Here is a 17,482-nt window from a genome sequence, read left to right on the forward strand (position 1 = left end):
TACAGCATGATTCTATGAGGGCAGCAACGAGGCCTTCTTCCAACCCAAGCCAGAGAGGTTGTGGATGCCCCATCCCTGGAGGTGTTCAAGGCCAGGTTGGATGGGGCCCTGGGCAACCTGGTCTAGTAAATGGGGAGGCTGGTGGCCCTGCCTGGCAGGGGGTTGGAGATTCATGATCCTTGGGGTCCCTTCCAACCCAGGCCATTCTGTGATATGGTATGAGCCCTCCAGGAGCAGCTCCTGCCCTATTTCCCATCCCATTCCCCAGCTGAGCTGGCAGAAACGGCCCCATCCTCCTGCACACCTCCCCGTCAGCTTAAGGGATGAGAACAATGAGCTGTGTCATTAAGTCACCCCAGTTCACCCACTGGCAGCGTTTCCCAGAGACAAGGAACAAGTGGGAACTCTCCAGCCACGCTGCTGGAAAAGAAAAGGAAGGTGAAGAATGGTTCCACGGGCTGGAGAAGGCAGCTCCTAAGCAGAATGAGCGAAGGTCAGCCAGGACACAGCCAGCAGCATGGGAAGCAGCAGTGGCACAGCAACCCACAAAACAGCTCCGCTGCTGCGTTTCAGAATGACTCCAAAAAAGGCAGCAGAGACCAGGGAGCACTTGACACATTGGTAACGTGTCAAAAGAAAATAAAATAAATCTTGGCGGATCACGCAGGGTAAAAGAAGGGCAGGAGAAGTTCTAACTCAACACAGGCACCCCCTCTAGCGTTTGCTGCAGGCTGCCTTACCCACCAAAGCCCAGGGACAAGGGTGAGCAGCGTGGCTTTGGCAGGGAAAGATGAGCGCACAGGGGCTGAGCGGAGCCCTCAGCCCTTCCATCTGCCCTCTTCATGGGGCAGAGAGGCAAAGCAAGCTCTGCAGAGGTCCTGATCCCACTCGCAAGCAGAGGATGTGCTTTGCACTGTGAGCCATTCGTTTGAGGCTGCACTTAAGCCTGCCTTACTTTGCTTTCTCAGCGTGCCATTACAGCGCTTCCACATCACAGCTCTGAGCACTGCGTGAATGCTGATGAAATAAAAACCTCTGTGCTTTTCACTGAAAGTGAAGCCGTGCCTCTGAAGGTGTCCTGTCCATTTCACATCCTCCACAACCTCCCAGGGGCACTCGTCAGGCTGGCCATTTGTATGAGAAATCCCTGACTCGCAGATCTTGGCAGCTCATTATCAAAGATTAAGGTATTTAAAAAAAATCAGGAGGCATTTGGAACCAAAATATTTATCTGACCCGGCTCTTCGGGTGCCTAAGTAAACAGTAACCACATTGGCCTTTACAGGAAAAGAAAGCATTCAGCACGCAGTCGGTTCCTTTGATAACAGGGCCAGAGGGCTTTTGCCAAACTGCTGAGGTGCTGGGGGAGGGAAAAAAAAGGGAAAAAGATTTATATACAATTCCTAAATGGTCTGATCACTGCATCTCCAAACCAGCAGCCTACTGCTGTCCAAGCAACCTCATCCTGCTGCTCAGCATCAAGCCTGCAACACTTTCCTGGAAAGGCCAAATCCCAAAGAGGTGGGAGAGCAGTGCAAGCTTCCCCAGCTCGCCCTGATATCCCTACAAACCACTGCAGCATGGCAAGGCCCAATGATATCCCCATAGGCTCACGTAGCCACACCTCAGGCCAGAAGCACCAGCAGGTCACTTCACTGCTCCACCGTACGGAGCACGCCAGGGCAGGATGCTGCAGCCCGGCCAGGATGTGATTCAGCATCCTGTTTTGAACAGTGCACGAAGTCAGCAGCTTCTGCCCCAAGACCTCCCCTCAAACAACTCCCACACAGCTGTCTCAGCTCTGGGTACCCCCCAGCACCAAAGCACGGCATCCCAGAGCCATTCACGCCATGCTGCCGCCAGCTGAGCACGCACAGAAACCCCTGCAGAAGTTAAAGACCAAAGTATTAACAAAGAATTGTTGTGCATTAAAATCCAAGATACAACAAAGCACAGTAAGATCCTCCCAGTGCAGCACGTGGCTTGGAGTTCCCCTAACCAAAGCAGCCACAGCACCGGGCAGAAGTCTGCTTCGTTACAATGAATTTAACCTAACGAGCTCCTCCTAACGAGGCTGTTGGTGCATGCCAGCAGGACGGTGCTCTGCAAGGAGCCTGCCTGTGGTGATCCTCCTCCTGCTGGGCTGCAGAGGCTTAGGGCTCATAAACCTGCAGGCTCCACCTAATTCCCCACTGAAACTGAGCTAAAGCACACCCCTGTGTGCTCAATATAACCTTGCCTTGGTTGAGATTGAGGTTCATGTGGGTGCTCTGCAGGAGAAAAAAGAATCAAGGCACAGCATCCCATGGCTGGGCAGCGTTTGGGAAGGAGGACTGCAGCAGGTGATGTAAAGAAAGAGAGAAGGCTGCTGGAATGCTTTTGGGAGGTGAGAAAAAAGGAGGATTCTTAAGCACAGTAATGCCTCTAAAAACGCAGATAGTGACATCTTGGAAGGAAAAGCTGAACATATTCCTTCTCTCTGCTTTAAGGTTGAAGCGTTTTCAGGGAGAAAAGAGAAAGAAAGGCATTTTGGAACGACACAAACCATACAGGAACTCAGAGCAAAGAGAAGTAAAACGGGCGGTCAGTTCTAAACGTGGGACACAGACCACTTCCTCCGAGTGTCACAGAGAAAAAGTCTGATAGCTCACATCACCAGATCCAACTGCACAGCCTGGAATGAAAATCCTCAAGTTTTTTTTGGGCAGCACGAAAATCCTCTGTTCAGTACGTGGATGAAAAAAAAGCGATGTCATAACTGAGTAAGCACACGTTCATCCTGCATCCATGAAATCCAGTCTGGGCCGGCAGCAGGTTGGGCTCTTGTTTCCAAACAACCCTTCCTTCTACCTATGAGGACCTCTGAGGTCTGCAAAGCCACGTGCTGGATTGCTGACCCCTGCACCCAGGGCGGATGTGACAAAGCACAGCAGACACCCAAGACTCCAGCAAGGCTCCTCCTGCATTTAAAATCCACTAAAAGCATCCCAGCCAACTCCTGGGCTTATTTCAGAGGACCAGTTCTCTCGGCCGCTGCAGAAGCAGAACGATGAAGTTGAGCAATTCTGCCACCCCATGGGCACCGGGTAAAGTCTCAGGGAATCAATCCAGAGCAGCTCCAGCAGGAGGGGGTGGGATTCATCCAGCCCCTGCACAGAGGAGTGTCACCTATCACCAAAGCTGTGTCTGCATCAGTGCCACACATTTTCCACATGTCCTCAGTGCTGTTTCCCTGAGCACAGCAAAGGCTCAGCACAAGAGCCATCCCATTCTCCACGTCTCTTTCACAACCCAATTACCAGATTCTTAACCTGAAAACCGTATAGGAAAGAGTAGCCCCGAGAGGCTGAAGGAAAGGTGAAGCTGTTGGGATCTCAGTTTAACATCGCTTTTCAACGGCGTGCAGAAAAGCATTCTGATTTTAAGCTCAGCCCTGTGCTGCCCATTCCCACAGGATCACTCTGGTCAAAGATGGATGCACACTTCTGGCTTGAAAAGCAGTCAGTCAGTCACTTCCCAGCAATCCCCCTGTGCTTTGCCATCAAGCTGACTTGTAACGAGAAGGAATGAAGCTGTATTTCCTCATTCAGTACAAATATCATTCACGCAAACAAAATATCAGCCTGCTATTGGTAGGTTGTTACTATTCAACACAACACGGAAGAAAGCACAAGGACCACAAGGATGTGTTGCTGCTCATGATGTCAGTGGGTTCCTGCTTAAGCTCTTCTTTGTGTAATGAGCCCAGAATCAAGCTGCGAACAAAACCAGGAATCCTGAATTTTGCTTTAACATCAGTTGCACCCGTGTCACATCACCTCCTGCCCCATGAGGGAACAACCTTCCTCTCTGATTTCACTTGCTGGATAATCACATCTGTGCTCTAACATCCACACGCTGCACACACCTGCTGGGGGTCACAGGATTCAAGCCCAGCCAGCTCTGTCCTCATCACAGCTGATCCAGCAGGCTGCAGCAGAAAGCTGCCACCAGAGCCCAGGTTTTACAGCACTGCTGCAAAATCTCAAACCACACAGTGGAATGGAAAGAAGAAGACCAAACTGAAAGCAGCAGCAATTGTGGCTTTGCTTTTCTCTCAAGTAGGAAGTCGTAATGAGAAGCACAAGCGCTGCTGTGTTTCTACGTTTTGTCTCTTGGATTGTGGTTTACAGGTTAGATGGCAATCTGCAGCAGCTGGTTATAGAATGAGCAACCCACATCATTACTCAGAGCCCCATTGGGTTGGTGTCCCACCACATTACCTGTGTCATTACTGCTCCTCGTGTCTGCACAGTGTCACCAAGGGAAGCCTTGCCCTTTTCCAGCAGGGCATCTCAGCCTTCCCCTCCACCTTGTATGAACAAACTCAGTACAATCCCAGAATCCAGGAAGCAAAATTTCCTTATGCGATAGCTCTACAGCCAGGACAGATCAGAGCTCTGCTCCCTTTCCTTCCCTACTCAAAGCCCCAGCCCAGAGCAACACCAAAGAGAGCTACCAACATAACAGCTAAGTGTTGTGACCAGAATTTATGAGCAATTTTCCAGTTTCTTTCCATCAGGAACAAAACAAACTCCCTTTTATGCTTTCAGTTCATTAAGCACTCGTCTCAAACCCAAGCTGATAAGGTGAAGGCTGTCCCCATTGCAGAGCTCCCACAGGGCTGGCCAAGAAACAGGAGTGAGCAGCCAGAGTTTTGGGTGGGACTGGGACTCCAGTGCATGGCACACTATTAACAACAGCAAAAACAATGCTCATAGCCAAACAGCTCTGCTTACCTCACATTTAATTTGCGCTCCTCATCGCTGCCAGCCTCCAGCTGAGGGGAGAAAAGAAGGAGACAGAGAAAGTTACATGCTGGTTGTTTCCATAGGGAAGAACACATCCTTTAAAACCATCCTAACAACAGCAGGTAATTGCGCCCCACGCTTTTGCAGTGCTGGGGATAAAGGAGACTCTCTGGCAATACATGTCCACTGACAAAGGGGCTCACGGGGGCTTTAAGGCTATTAGGCCCTAATCCTGCAAGCTGGTCCTGCAGTGTGCATCACCCTGAAGCACACCGACCTGTCTTGGGCACACGGGAGAGCTGCTGCTGTCCTGAGTGAGTGCTGGGAAGGGCTGGGCCTGCTTCCACCTCCCCCACCAGCTCACGGACCAAATTCCACATTAAAGGAAAACAGTTTTGGTTAATTGCATCCAGAGCTGACTGGAAGAAAAAAAAAAAGCTCAAAGACCACTCCTTTCCTTTGCTTCTGCATGAGTACAATGAGGGCCAGCAGCATCCCTCTGAAGGGCTGGCTGTGCTGGAGATCCAGGACCTTGTGGATTGTGCTGCAATGGGAAAACTTCTGTTCAGACCTTCAGCACATGGGACACCAGAGCCTGGATAACTCAGAGCATCTCCTGAAGGTCTGTGTCACCCCATTAGCACCAGCAACATTTTGTTATTTACTAACATTGCTTAAAACCCACATCAAACAGGGTCCTGGGAAGGCTTAGTTGTTTCCAGGTGGTTTCTCACGACTCAAAATCAAGCAGGTAGTTTCACATCACACATTTCAGCTTAACATTTTGAGTGTGTGCACACAGGAACCAGGTTGTTCTGCATCCTCCTCCCATTATGACTCAGGGGTCAGAGTCTGCAACCTGCAAGAGCCACACAACCACGTGGTCTGGGTACTGAAGTACATCCACGGGGAGGAAGAGAGAGGCACAGATCCCATCCCAAACAACCACAACGGACGGCAATCTGGATGGAAGCATACCAGCTCTATTTTTAGATTGTTTACATGACGTGGCCAGAGGCAGAGCCAGAGGCAGCCGCAGTGCTCACAGCACCCCGAGCCCCTTGCCCACGGCCCTGGGAGAGCTGCAGGGTCCGGTGAGGTCACTGCTGTGTTTGTTTGGGTCAGTCACGTAGCAACAGGACGGAGAGCAACGTTCTTTAAACAAGCAGGGCTGTGAAATCCCAGATGAGGTTCAGCAGCAGAGCCGGGCCCTGGAGCTGCTTTGGGCTCAGCTTTTGCAGCCACTGACTTGGTTTCAAGTCCACTTTCCTTGCTGCAGGAAAGAAACAATGGAAGAGAGGAGCAGCCCGCAGCACAGGCAGCATCAGGGCACAGCATCCCTCCAAGTTCTGAGGTGTTACCCACGAGGGGTATGGAGTGAGCAAGCAGGGCCAGGACACACATCGTGACGCCATCACTCCTCTGATGCATCACCCCTATGGATTTATAGTGTGCTATGACAGTGAGCCCCGTGCAGGCAGCAGCATCCATTTCCTACATTCCTTCGGGCTGAGGAGTTAGGAGAGGCTGCAGCAGCTTACTCACAATCAGCAAGAACATTTGGTCATCCTTTTCCATTTTAAGAAGATATATCTTCTGGTAATTATTTGCTATAGGCTAAAGACCCTGCAGAGCCTGCAAATCCATCCTTAGGAGAAGGGGGTGACATGAGGCACTTTTTGGAGGGATTTTCCTTGGATATTGGATACCAGTCTGAATTCTGATGGTTTGTAGCTCTGTAGGGCTGCATGCCAGGAGGGAGCATTCACATGGGAGAGGAAACTCCTCTAAGAGCCACCAAAGCACAGCCAGGAGACAAGTTTGGTGAGAAACTGGGGGCTGCACGGTTACCCCACCAAGAAACCACTGGTGGGCACTGCGCTGCATGGCATGAAGCCTGACCCAGGTGTGCGTGGGCAGGGAGCAAGCAGTCCACCCAGACCTTCCTTCCCAGTTAAACCCAGCCCAATTGCACCGGCTGCACCTGGTGGTGGCTGTTTGGAGAGATGGGATGGTTGGCAGATTTTCATAGAATCAGAAAGGCCGGAAAGGGCCTCTAAGGCCACCAAGTCCAGCCTCAACCCACCCTTGCCAGGCCCACTAACCATGTCCCTCAGTGCCACATCTCCACGTTCCTTGGGCAGCTCCAGGGACAGTGACCCCAGCATGTTCCTGGGCAGCCTCTGCCACTGTATCACTGCTCTTTTGGAGAATTTTCTTCCAGTATCCATCCTGACCCTCCCTGGGTGCAAACGGAGCCCACCACCTCTCACCCTACTGCTGTTACCTGGGAGCAGAGGCCAACCCCTCCCCGCAACCTCCCGTTAGGAGTTGTAGGGAGCGATGAGCTCTCCTCCCCCGAGCCTTTTCTTCTTCAGACCACACTGCTTTGTCCCGATCTGCAGCTCTGAGCTGCAGGATCCGTGCCAGAACCCAACGTGCTCCTTCTGCAGGGCACAAGCACCATCCCCGCGTTCCTCAGCCAGGGCAGTGCTGCTCCGGGACCCAACCGCCGGACGGAGCTCATCCCCGCGCAGCTAATCGGGGGCCAGCGGGCCCTGACAGGTGACAAATAGGATTGCGCACCTGCGGGGCCAAGGGCAGGGAGGAGAAGGATGGGGGTTGGGGGGGCGGAGAGGGGAGAAACGGCTTTTTGGGGTCACCAAAGAGAAAGACGGGAGAAGGGGAGGGGTGGGGGGTGCAGAAGGCGGCAGCGGGGACGCTGCGGTGATGGAAGAGGAGCCAGCAGAGCGAACCGCCCCACAGCGGGGCCGGCTGCACACCCCGGGACGGCCGGGCCCTGCGGAGGCCTCGCCCGAGGCCCACCCCACCACCCCTCCCCGCCTCACCTCGCTGGTGCTGGCCGAGGAGGCGGCGCTGGGGGTCGGCGAGCGCTGCAGCGTGACCAGCGCCATGGCGGGGAAACCGCGGCGACGAGGGCCCGGCTACAAGAGCGGCTGCGGGGCTCCAGCCGCCTCCATCCCGCCCGGCGGCTGCGCAGCACCGGGCCCCGCCGGCGGCCGCCGCGCTGCGGGGAGGAGCGAAGGCTGAGGGGCGGGGAGGGGGCCCGGCAGGGTGGGGCCTAGCGGGCCCGGAGCGGGGGCAGGCCGCGGGCAGGGTGGGGCCTAGCAGGCCCGGAGTTGGGGCAGGCCCGAGGTGGGTGGGGCCTATACCGAGCTAGCAGGCCCGGTGGCGCCTAGAGGGCGGGGATTGAGCGCAGGTATTGGGGGGTGAGAGTCTTTGAGGAGATGGGGCTGCTGGGTGCTCAGGGGATGAAGGAGCTGTGCGATAGGGACAGGCTGAGAGCTTAGGGGTGCGGCCCGGGGGAGGGAAGGTTCTGCAGTGCCTCTCTTTGTGGGGATTGTAGTGGTAGGACAAGGGGAGTGGCTGTAGCTTGACAGAGGGTGGGTTTAGGTGAGATGTGAGGAGGAAAATCTTCAGTGTGAGGGCATGGAGGTCATCCTGAGAAGCTGTGGGTGCTCTGTCCATGGAGGTGCCCAACCAGGCTGGGTGGGCCTGGTGGTGTTCAGTCTGGATGACCTCACTGCTCCCTACAGCTCCCTGAAGGGACAGTATAGCAAGGAGGGGCCCCTGCTCCCAGCTAACAGTAATAGGACGTGAGGTGATGGCCTTGCATTGCACCAGGGGAGGGTCGGGTTGGGTGTTAGGAACAATTCCTTCTCAGAAGGAGCAGTGATGCACTGGCACAGGATGCCCAGGGAGGTGGTGGGGTCGCTGTCGCCAGAGGTGTTCAAGGGATGTGGAGGTGTGGCACTGAGGGATGTGATCAGTGGGCATGGTGGGGGTGGGTTGGGGTTGCACTTGATGATCTTAGTGGTCTTTTCCAAACCTTAATGATTCTGTGATTCTATGCAGTGTACCATGGCAGAGAGTAGACCTGATTGGGTTTTAAGGGCCCTTCCAACTCAAACCATTCCATGGCTCCTTGCTTCTATGCAAAACCAGTTGGCTGCTGCATCCACATGCCCCGGCCACCCCAAGGAGGTGCCGTGGGGATGAAAAGGCATCCACAGAGCATCTACAGAGCCTCCATTTCCAGTTACAGAATCAAGGGCCCACATTATAACCAGGCTGAAGAAAGCATGAAGGGTCAGCAGTGCCAAAAGCAAGAGGCGGGCAAGTAATAGGGTAATTAGTTTAAGAGGCTTTGCTGATTATATGTAAAGCCTTTAATAATTTAGACCTTTGAATAACTGTTTTTCCCCTCTTTTTCTCAGCAGAGTGCCTGCCTGCCCCCACTTCCCCCTTGCCTCCTGTGGGACTGAATTTCTGCTGCTGGGGACTTTGACATGGACCACAGTTACCCTATGGGCTTCCGGAGATGGACCGTGGGGCACCAGGGACTCCACCTCCCGGGTCCAGATCAAAGACTTTGACCCCACTGCTCAGCACAGGCTGCGTCTGCAAGCCCTGGATACTCAGACCTTGGACTGCGTGGCTCCAAACAAGCTACGCTGCACCTGGGGCTCTGCTGAAGCCTCCAAAACCCACAGAGGCTGCCTGGAGAACTCTGCAGGTAGGTCAGTGGAAGGTTGTGTTTCTGTTATATATTGACCGTGAGCTGCAGGCTCACGGGGCAGATGGATGCCTCCTCAGCTTGTCCTCAGGGCTGCATTTGGCAGAGGTAGCCCTGATTTCTGCTGGCTCTGACCTGTGAGTGGCAGCAGATGGGAAGCAGCATGGCCCTTTCCTGCTGCCCATCGTCTCTGTGACTCATCCTGCAGCCCAAGCAGACGTCAGTCCTGCTGTGAGCTGAGCAGTGCCACAGGGGTGCTGTGCTTCACCTTATTCAAATAAAACTGGTGTAGAATTGATAATCTTGCCCCAGACCAGGTCTGACATGCTTCTGGCAGCCTAGTGCCCACGGCTATATCCAGTGCTTTAAAATATGAACAAGATGATCTTAGTAGTCTTTTCCAATCTTAATGATTCAATGAAACGTGGAGGTGTAACGCTTAGGGATGTGGTTTAGTGGGCATGGTGGGGACAGGTCTGTGGTTGGACTTGGTGATCTTAGAAGTCTTTTACAACGTTAATGATTCTATGATGACTTCACGGTGATCTTGCTGGAGGCCAACTGCAGGTCCGTGGGCAGAGCCAGGGCTGTTGGCAAGAGCTCAGGGGCTGCAAGCAATGCTTGAATACTTTTCCTGCCACCATGGCACACCGCAACCCTACATTCATGATTTCAGTGCCTGTACAGTGCAGGCAGATGTTGAAGAGCACTTTGGACGCTCTGTGGGGAAAGTGTTTGCATGTGAAGTACCCCAACGCAACTCAGCCCCTGTGCAATCCTCCTGTGCTCTAGCAGCCAAACTGGGATCGTGTTGGGTTGATACCAGAAAGCCCCATGCCAGCCCAGCCCCAGTGCCTTCTTCCAGGCCTGTTTCTCACCGTGCAGAGCCCAGAGCCATGCGCATCGCTGTCATCGGGGCTGGAGTGATCGGCCTGTCCACTGCCCTGTGCATCCATGACCGCTTCCACGCGTTGGTGCCCCAGCTGCAGCTGGAGGTCTATGCGGACCGCTTCACGCCACACACCACCAGTGATGGGGCTGCGGGCCTTTGGCAGCCCTACCTGAGTGACCATGGCAATCTGCAGGAGACGTGAGTTGGGGGGTCTTCCACGGTCCCTTCCAACCCAAGCCATTCTGTGATAACTATGCAGATGAGGGGCTGAGCTGCTGGATGGGAGCTCTGCGGACTGTGACCTGGGTGTGCTGGTTGATCATGAGCCAGCAGTGTGCCCTCATGGCTAAGGCGGCCAACGGTACCCTGGGCTGCATTACAAAGAGCACAGGCAGCAGGGTGATGGAGGTTCTCCTCCCCACTGCTCTGCCCTGGGGAGGCCATATCTGGAGCACTGGGCCCATTGCTGAGTTCCCTGTCTGTCTTAAGCTGGGGAGCCACTGGAGAGTCCATTGGAGGGCTGCAAAGATGGTCAGGGCCTGGAGTGTCTTCTGATGGGGCTTTTTCATGCAGGCTGTGGAATAAGGAGACCTTTGAGCACCTCCTGGGGTACCTCAACTCACCGGAAGCAAAGGAAATGGGACTGTTCCTGATTTCTGGATACAACCTGTTTAAGCAGCCTGTACCAGTAAGGAGCAGGGCACAGGGGAGGCAGGCAGGGCCCCAGCTCTGGGCAGTGGGCAGGTTTGAATTTCTGGGCTGGAGCTGGGTGTCAGGGACATCTCTGTCACTCCTGTCCCTGCTGTACCACAATTGATTACTGCCATTTGAGTGACATCAGACCTTCTCCCCTTTGCAGGATCCATCTTGGAAGAACATTGTCCTTGGCTTCAGGAACTTGACACCGAAAGAGCTTGAACTCTTCCCTGGCTACAGGTACTTTCAGGCCCTTTTTCTGAGAGTTTCTGGGCTCCATACATTCCCTTAAAAGAAGTACGAATCACCTCAAAGAAAGCACTAACAATGCATGAAAACTATTCCAGCTCCCTCTCTCATTTCACTACGTACTGTTGAACTTTGGAAGAAGATAGCTATGCAGTAAATGGGAAAAAATAAAGCCGTAGCTGTGCCCATGCATGGGGCAGGGTGCAGCCATCCTTGGGCAGCTGTTGTGGTCCTCACTACTTTCTATCCTCGTGTCCTTCAGCTATGGCTGGTTCAACACGGCGCTGATGCTGGAGTGTAGGAGCTATTTGCCCTGGCTGACCAACAGGTGAGTACTGAGCCCTGCTGCTGCTCTTCCCTGGTTGATCTGGAGGGCTCAGCAGGGCTCTTGGCCATTAGGGAAATGAGCTAATAATGGCTGGAGAGTATTTAAGAACTGCTGAGAAGACCATGGATGTTTATTACAAGGAGCAACAAGCCGTACCTACTCTGTGCATCAATTACAGGCATTAATTTGAATGGTACATTGGCTTTTATGTGCCAGTAACAGATGAACTCGCTCTTCCAGGCTAGCGCAGAGAGGCGTGAAGTTCTTCCACAGGAAGGTCGAGTCCTTTGAGGAGGTGAGCTGGGGATGTGGGGAGCACGAGGCTGGAATTTCTGCTGCAGAAGGTGCTGTGAGGCTATCCCCCCCCTGAAGCACTGTGCTTCAGCAAACTTAGGGCTGGTGGGGAGCCAGGATGCAGTCAAGCATCAGCAGTATAGCTTTGCCTTAAGCTGCAAACACTTTCCTTGCCTGTACACTTGGGAGCCATGCTGAGGAAGCTATGCCCTGGCTCCGGCCCTTCTGTTTTATTCATTACCAGAGTGCTGGACCAAATGCTTGGCTTGGTGTTGATGCAGGAGTCTCGTGCTCCCTGGGGTAGCATCACTGTCTGCATGCTGCACACTGCACTTCTGTCTCTTGGTAGATGTTTTCCCAGGGAATTGACGTTGTCATAAACTGCACTGGGATCCGTGCTGGGGAGCTGCAGCCAGACCCAGCTCTGCAGCCTGCCCGTGGGCAGATCATCAAGGTGAGGCTGCAACCTGCCCTGCATGCATCCTGCGTCCTGCCTGTCACCCACTGTCACCTTCCTGCTTTCTTCCCCCAGGTCCTGGCCCCATGGGTGAAGCACTTCATTATCACTCATGACATGGAGTCAGGGATCTACAGCTCACCCTACGTCATACCGGGGTAGGTAGCAGTGAGCCTGGAGCTAGCAATGATCTGCTCTCAGAGCAACCCCCAGCACTGCTCCCTGTTGACATCTGCACACAAGCTCTGCCTTCCCTGCCTCTGTCTCTTACTGTGGAGCAGAGCTCAGGGAGCAGCAGTGCCAGGCAGAGCCCAGCTTCCAGCACTTCTCCAGCACTTGCTTCCCTCTGGGAGCTTTCTTAGAGATGCTGGGATCTATCTCAGATGGCAGCAGATGCACGTACCCAGGGAGCTAAGCAGCAGGATAAATAAATCCATGTCTGCTGTGCATCCCCTGTGTCCCCCTGAGAGCAGCCATCCACCAGCTTTGGCAACTGAGAGGTTTTTTAAGCCGCAACCTGAATGCTGCACGTCTGGCACTTCCCATTGTGCTAATATCTCAGGATTAGGCAAGAAGCCATGATGCAAATAGGAACTTTGAATGCTCACAGCTCCCAAGTGAAGTGCTCCAACTGATCTCTTATCACAATCCCAAGCCCACAGAAATTCCTCTCTCCATGTGTTTATTTTTGCTGGCTGTGCCATAGTCGGGCATAGTCTGGTTCCAAGGGGAGCAGAACATGGTGGGAATCTGAGCTCCCTGCCAGGAGCATTCCATTCCCTCACCCTGCTGATAGGAGATGAAATCAGCCCTTTGCTTTGCCAAGGCCTTTCGGGTGCTGATAGTGTTTAATGAACAACTTACCCATGAGCAGACACTTGGGCAGCACACTCCTGCCTGCTTGGCTCATGAGGATGCCTCAGGCAGGAGCATGCTGTGGGCATGGCAGGACCCACACTGAGTGCCTCCATCTGATGGCACCAGGACCATTTACTGCCCTTTGCTCTTGGTGCAGGAGCGAGTTCACGGTTTTGGGAGGCATCTACCAGCAAGGCAACTGGAACGAAGAGAACAGTGCTCAGGACCACAAGTCCATCTGGGAGAGGTGCTGCAGGCTGCTGCCCATGCTGCAGGTGAGTGACCCCAGGCTGGCACCAAACCCCCAAAATCAGCTGCACGTGGTGACTGCCTTCAGCAAACCCTAAGAGCTGGAGGGTTTTCTGTGCACCCCCTCATTGCTTGCACCTTCCCGGAGTGGTTGTTGGGAGGATTTTGGCTGCTGTGAGTCAGAGCAATGCTGGGCTGATGGGCTTCTGGTTTCAGAAAGCAGAGATTGTGCAGGAGTGGAGTGGCCTCAGACCAGCACGTCCCACTGTCCGCCTGGAGCGGGAGAGCATTGGCCATGGGCGCTCAAGGACAGAGGTACTGTGCTCATTAACTGTGATGCTAATTGGGTGCTGATGGCTACAGACTTGACTGCTGCTCTGCAGCCACGCTGCCAGTGCTCAGCTGTCCTCGCTCTGTCTCCCCTCTCATAATGGCAAATCCTCAATTCAGTTTCAGCCCAGATCAGAGATAAGTGTCAAAAACATTGTGATGGATTTTATGGGGAGAGCGTTCCTGCCAAAGGAAAACTTGCAGTTGGAGCTTTGTCCTTCATGGACGGAGAAAAATTCTGAGGCACCAAGCTCTGCCTATGTCTCTTTTAAGAGAAAAGAGTTGGGAATGGCACCAGCTGCTGTGTGCCACTGTCCTTGGAGCCACAGCACCGTCATGTAGGAGCACATCACTCCTCAGCTCTTCAGCCTGAAGCTCATCCACAGTCCTACAGAGGGAATTGTGGTTCAGGTATGTGCCTCTGTGTAGCTCTGAAGAAAAGATTAGAGCTCTGAAGGGGATGGTGACTGCAAAATGTAATTAAGTGTAATGAAAATAGATTCAATTTTTAGCTGGAAAGCTTTGGGAGGAGCTCAATGTATTTCAGCAAAGCCCAGAACGTGGTTCAAAGCGAGGCTGTGTTTGAATTGCTGTATGGATCATTCTGTTCCTTTATCAGCACATCATATCCATGCTGCATTGGCACAGGAGTGGCACAGCCATCGATCCCAGCAGCAAGTCAGGCTCCAGCCAAAGCAAAGCCATTTACCTTGTCAGGAGCAAACCTCGCCTGCTCTTGGGGAGCAGGGTGGTGAGCTGCTGCATTCTGACTCCCTCTCTCCCCAGCAGGTCATACACAACTACGGCCACGGTGGCTTTGGGATCACCATCCACTGGGGCTGTGCCATGGCCGCAGCCCGGCTGCTGGGGAACATCCTGCAGGAGAAGCAGTCCCAGTCCCGCCTGTGAGTTGCCTGCTCAGCTGGGATTATTGCGATAGCAGTAGCTTAGAAATCACAGCAAAAAGATGCATGGGCTGTTGGCTTCGCTGATGATTCCTCCTGTCTTGTTTTCGGGTTGCTGCCAGTTCTGCTGCTGCCATTTGCCAGACGGCCGAATTTCCTCCACCGTGGCCTCACACAACCTAACCAAAGGAAGTCCCTTAAAACGTGGACTAATTATCTGTGACAAAGTGCACTTCTGTCTTAGGGATCAGTCTGCAAAGGGCAGGTGGAGTTCATTTGAAGCCTTGGCAGTCCTGCAGTTCATCTGCACACTGGGACAGGATCTGAAAGCGAGCTGGTGCCATGCAAGGTCTCCACTGGCTGCTCAGACACCCGCTGTGTAATTGGATTTGCAAGCTCCCCCCAGGAGGCAAAAGCTCCTTAGTAGGAGGAAGCTCCTGGGGAAGTGACAACAGCTCCACAACCATGTGCTCCACTTACAATTGCTTTTCTTACGCTCATGCCAGGACAAAGCACGGGTCTTCGGCACCTGGTTAGTGTATCTGGCAGCAGACAGCAGTGGTTACCTAAAATGGGCTTTCCAAATGATGTTTTTAGTAACAAAAGCAACATGTTCCAGCCCTGTGTACTTGCCAGTTCCTATATATAGCACAGTGTATATGCCAAATAGCTGTTCTTGTCCCTAAAACTCCCACGGGCACTTTGGTTTCTCATTTCCCTCAGCTGTGAGATGTGGCTGGAGGCAGCCCCTCAGGCTGTGCTGATTGTAAGAGGCAGGGACAGGTCCCAGGGGGGTGACTCTTCTTGGAGAGAGGAGCAGGAGGTGGTCAGTGTCACTTCCAGGGGCCCCAGGCATGGTTCTGAAGATGAGCTTTGGCCTCATTCCATGTCACATGTCTTTTCCTACTGTAAAGATTTCACAAACAGAAAGGTGCTGTGAGGTCAGAAAGCATCAGCCTCAGATCCAAAGTGCCATACCGGTGAATGAGAGCTGCTGTAGTGCAGCCAGGTTTGTCCCACCTCCTGGGGAGCTCTATTCAACAGTCCCACGGCCCCTGCACCCTGCCCAAGGACCTGCTGTGATGCTTCAGGTTACCCAAGGGTGAGCACTCCGTAGTGCAGGAAACGATCCACAGACGCGAGACCTGCTGCCCCCAGGCATGTATGAGTCTTGTGTCTGTTTCTGAAGTGCTGTGGAGGTCACTGTGCCAGCACAGCCCCAGGAGACCTCCCCCATGATGTGGTTCTCCATTGAACGCTGTGTGACTGTTCACACTGTGAACTTCTCAAGTTTTACACATTGTGAGCAGTGGGAACAACCTGAGCAGCTTTACTGAGCACATGAACTCAGTGTTTGCCCTTGTACAAACACAGCAATAGTTCTCACCCTGAGGGCCAGAAATTCTCAGAGGTGTTGCTGTCCCCTTTTGTACCTCTCCACCTTTTGCATCCTTGGTGCTCGCCTCTGCTGCGATACCTGCAGCACCACTGAGCAGGAATGGGAGCTCCTGCTGTGACCAGTCTGTCTGCCAAAGGGTTTCCCACTTCATCTGGCAGCTCACCTGATGTACTGCAGTCACATTCAGAGGGTTGTCATGCAGAAAAGAACAGTGAAAAGAAAATATCTGGAGAAAATTTACCACCAATGGATGCTAAACCTAATAGTCTGTAACAGGGCTTGAGTAGGAGCTGTCCGGTGAAGTGGCATCCACTTGAGTTCACTTCTTCCAAATATGAGATATTAAGGCCTGTATTCTCCTCACGTTTGTGCTGCTGTAACTCCAAACAAAGAAGTGAGCTGGTGAAAAGCAGTTGATTCTTCTGATCTCAGAGCCTGTAGGAACAGCTGCCCTGCATTGGTCAGGATGACAAATGCAGCTGTATGTGGCCTCTTAGAAAACCAACAGAAATTAGTGGGGATGGGCTTGTATTTGCAGTTTCTATTTTGCTTATTAGAAAATAAGGCTACAGTTTAATGTGTGTGCACAATAAAGATGATAGCCAACTACCTTGTGCATGATGCTTTCCTTTTTTATAATGGCACTGTGGATAGGGCTTCAAATGCTGATTTGACAGAAACATTCCAGCAGATCTTCGTTCCTTCTCGCAGTGTTTAACGCTGTATATTTCCTGGATGTTTCCTCCTGCAGAAGGAAGAGCTGTCATTTCACTTTCTGAGTAGACAAATGAAGCAGAAGCAGCACAGTGAGGGTGGCTGCACGTGGCTGCCAGTAGCCCTCATACCACTAAGAGCTCACAGGCAGAACCGTGTAGGGTGCTGCCATTGGGCTCAGCTGATCACTCTGCTTTGAGAGCAGAGCTACAGGAACACTATTTTGCACTGCTGGAAGCCCCTAAATGGAACACCACGGGATAGAAGAACCGTGGAGAATTAGGTTCATTTCTGTGGCAATGGTAAGGTAAGACGACCAGCAGGGAGCCTGGACAGCTACTGCAAATGCATTCTTGACAAGCAAAAAATGCCCTCTCCAGAAGCAGCGTCAGCACATTTTAGGAACTCACAGTTCTCAACAGCGATGGCCTGTGACACAAAACAAAGCTGGAAACGCATCAAGTATCAGTAAAGTTATCCTCTGTAAGCCAGCAGCAGCTCTGGCATTTTGGAAAGCAGAACGAGCTTTAGGAATGGCTGAGCATGCCAAAAATTCATGGAAGACGCAGAACAAATATTCTCCCCGAGTATTACTGCCACAATACAAAGTCACAGCAGTGAGAGCAGAGATGCTGCACACTGGGATGGGAGCACGCTGTGATGCAGTGTTGGCAGATCATCAGTTGTGGTGGCTCAGATACGAACCTCTTTGTAAAGCACTGAGCATCAAAACGCCACTGGAAGAGCAGAGGAATGCAGTCAGAGTTACACAGTTCTCTTATCC

The 17,482-nt window shown here is 52.9% G+C and overlaps 2 protein-coding genes across 14 annotated transcripts in view; one reads left to right on the plus strand and one right to left on the minus strand.

Annotated features, from left to right (window-relative positions):
- Positions 1 to 7,787, minus strand: part of SSH1 (slingshot homolog 1 (Drosophila)) — a 29,360-nt gene extending 21,573 nt beyond the window's left edge. For 2 of the 5 annotated variants that reach the window (XM_004945616.5, XM_040648489.2), the window contains exons 1-2: positions 7,640 to 7,787; positions 4,779 to 4,819 (exon numbers count right to left, since the gene is read on the minus strand). In XM_004945616.5, coding sequence (XP_004945673.2) covers positions 4,779 to 4,819; positions 7,640 to 7,705 — 107 coding nt within the window. In that variant the 5' untranslated portion in view covers positions 7,706 to 7,787. Of the gene's footprint in view, positions 1 to 4,778; positions 4,820 to 5,459; positions 5,717 to 5,768; positions 6,537 to 7,639 lie in introns of those variants that run through there. The other 3 variants (XM_040648490.2, XM_046901298.1, XM_040648491.2) reach the window with 3 other exon arrangements.
- A 1,398-nt stretch (positions 7,788 to 9,185) lies between these two features.
- On the plus strand, positions 9,186 to 17,430 carry DAO (D-amino acid oxidase). 9 transcript variants are annotated; one of them, XR_005840158.2, is made up of 12 exons: positions 9,186 to 9,331; positions 10,213 to 10,417; positions 10,793 to 10,907; positions 11,079 to 11,155; positions 11,427 to 11,492; positions 11,733 to 11,787; positions 12,136 to 12,240; positions 12,319 to 12,401; positions 13,259 to 13,376; positions 13,567 to 13,665; positions 13,954 to 14,091; positions 14,467 to 14,672. XR_005840158.2 is itself a non-coding variant. In XM_040648502.2 (12 exons), the coding sequence occupies exons 2-12, from the start codon at positions 10,224 to 10,226 to the stop codon at positions 16,761 to 16,763; spliced, it is 1,059 nt and encodes a 352-aa protein (XP_040504436.2). In that variant the 5' UTR covers positions 9,186 to 9,331; positions 10,213 to 10,223; the 3' UTR covers positions 16,764 to 17,430. The 9 variants fall into 9 exon arrangements, 7 of the variants coding, with proteins under 7 accessions (XP_040504436.2, XP_040504437.2, XP_040504438.2 ...); XR_005840157.2 differs by having other exon boundaries at positions 14,470 to 14,672; XM_040648502.2 differs by lacking the exon at positions 13,954 to 14,091 and adding an exon at positions 16,736 to 17,430 and having other exon boundaries at positions 14,467 to 14,585.
- Positions 17,431 to 17,482: the final 52 nt, after the last annotated feature.

Source organism: Gallus gallus, chromosome 15 (genome assembly GCF_016699485.2).
Source record: "Gallus gallus isolate bGalGal1 chromosome 15, bGalGal1.mat.broiler.GRCg7b, whole genome shotgun sequence".
NCBI lineage: Eukaryota > Metazoa > Chordata > Aves > Galliformes > Phasianidae > Gallus > Gallus gallus.

Bases quoted from the DNA above. Each gene is read 5' to 3' on its own strand.
- DAO (XM_040648502.2), top strand. From the start codon at position 10,224: ATGCGCATCGCTGTCATCGGGGCTGGAGTGATCGGCCTGTCCACTGCC. The intron at 10,418-10,792 runs GTGAGTTGGGGG...TTTTTCATGCAG, and splicing joins CATGGCAATCTGCAGGAGAC to GCTGTGGAATAAGGAGACCT. The intron at 14,586-16,735 runs GTGAGTTGCCTG...TTCCTCCTGCAG, and splicing joins AAGCAGTCCCAGTCCCGCCT to AAGGAAGAGCTGTCATTTCA.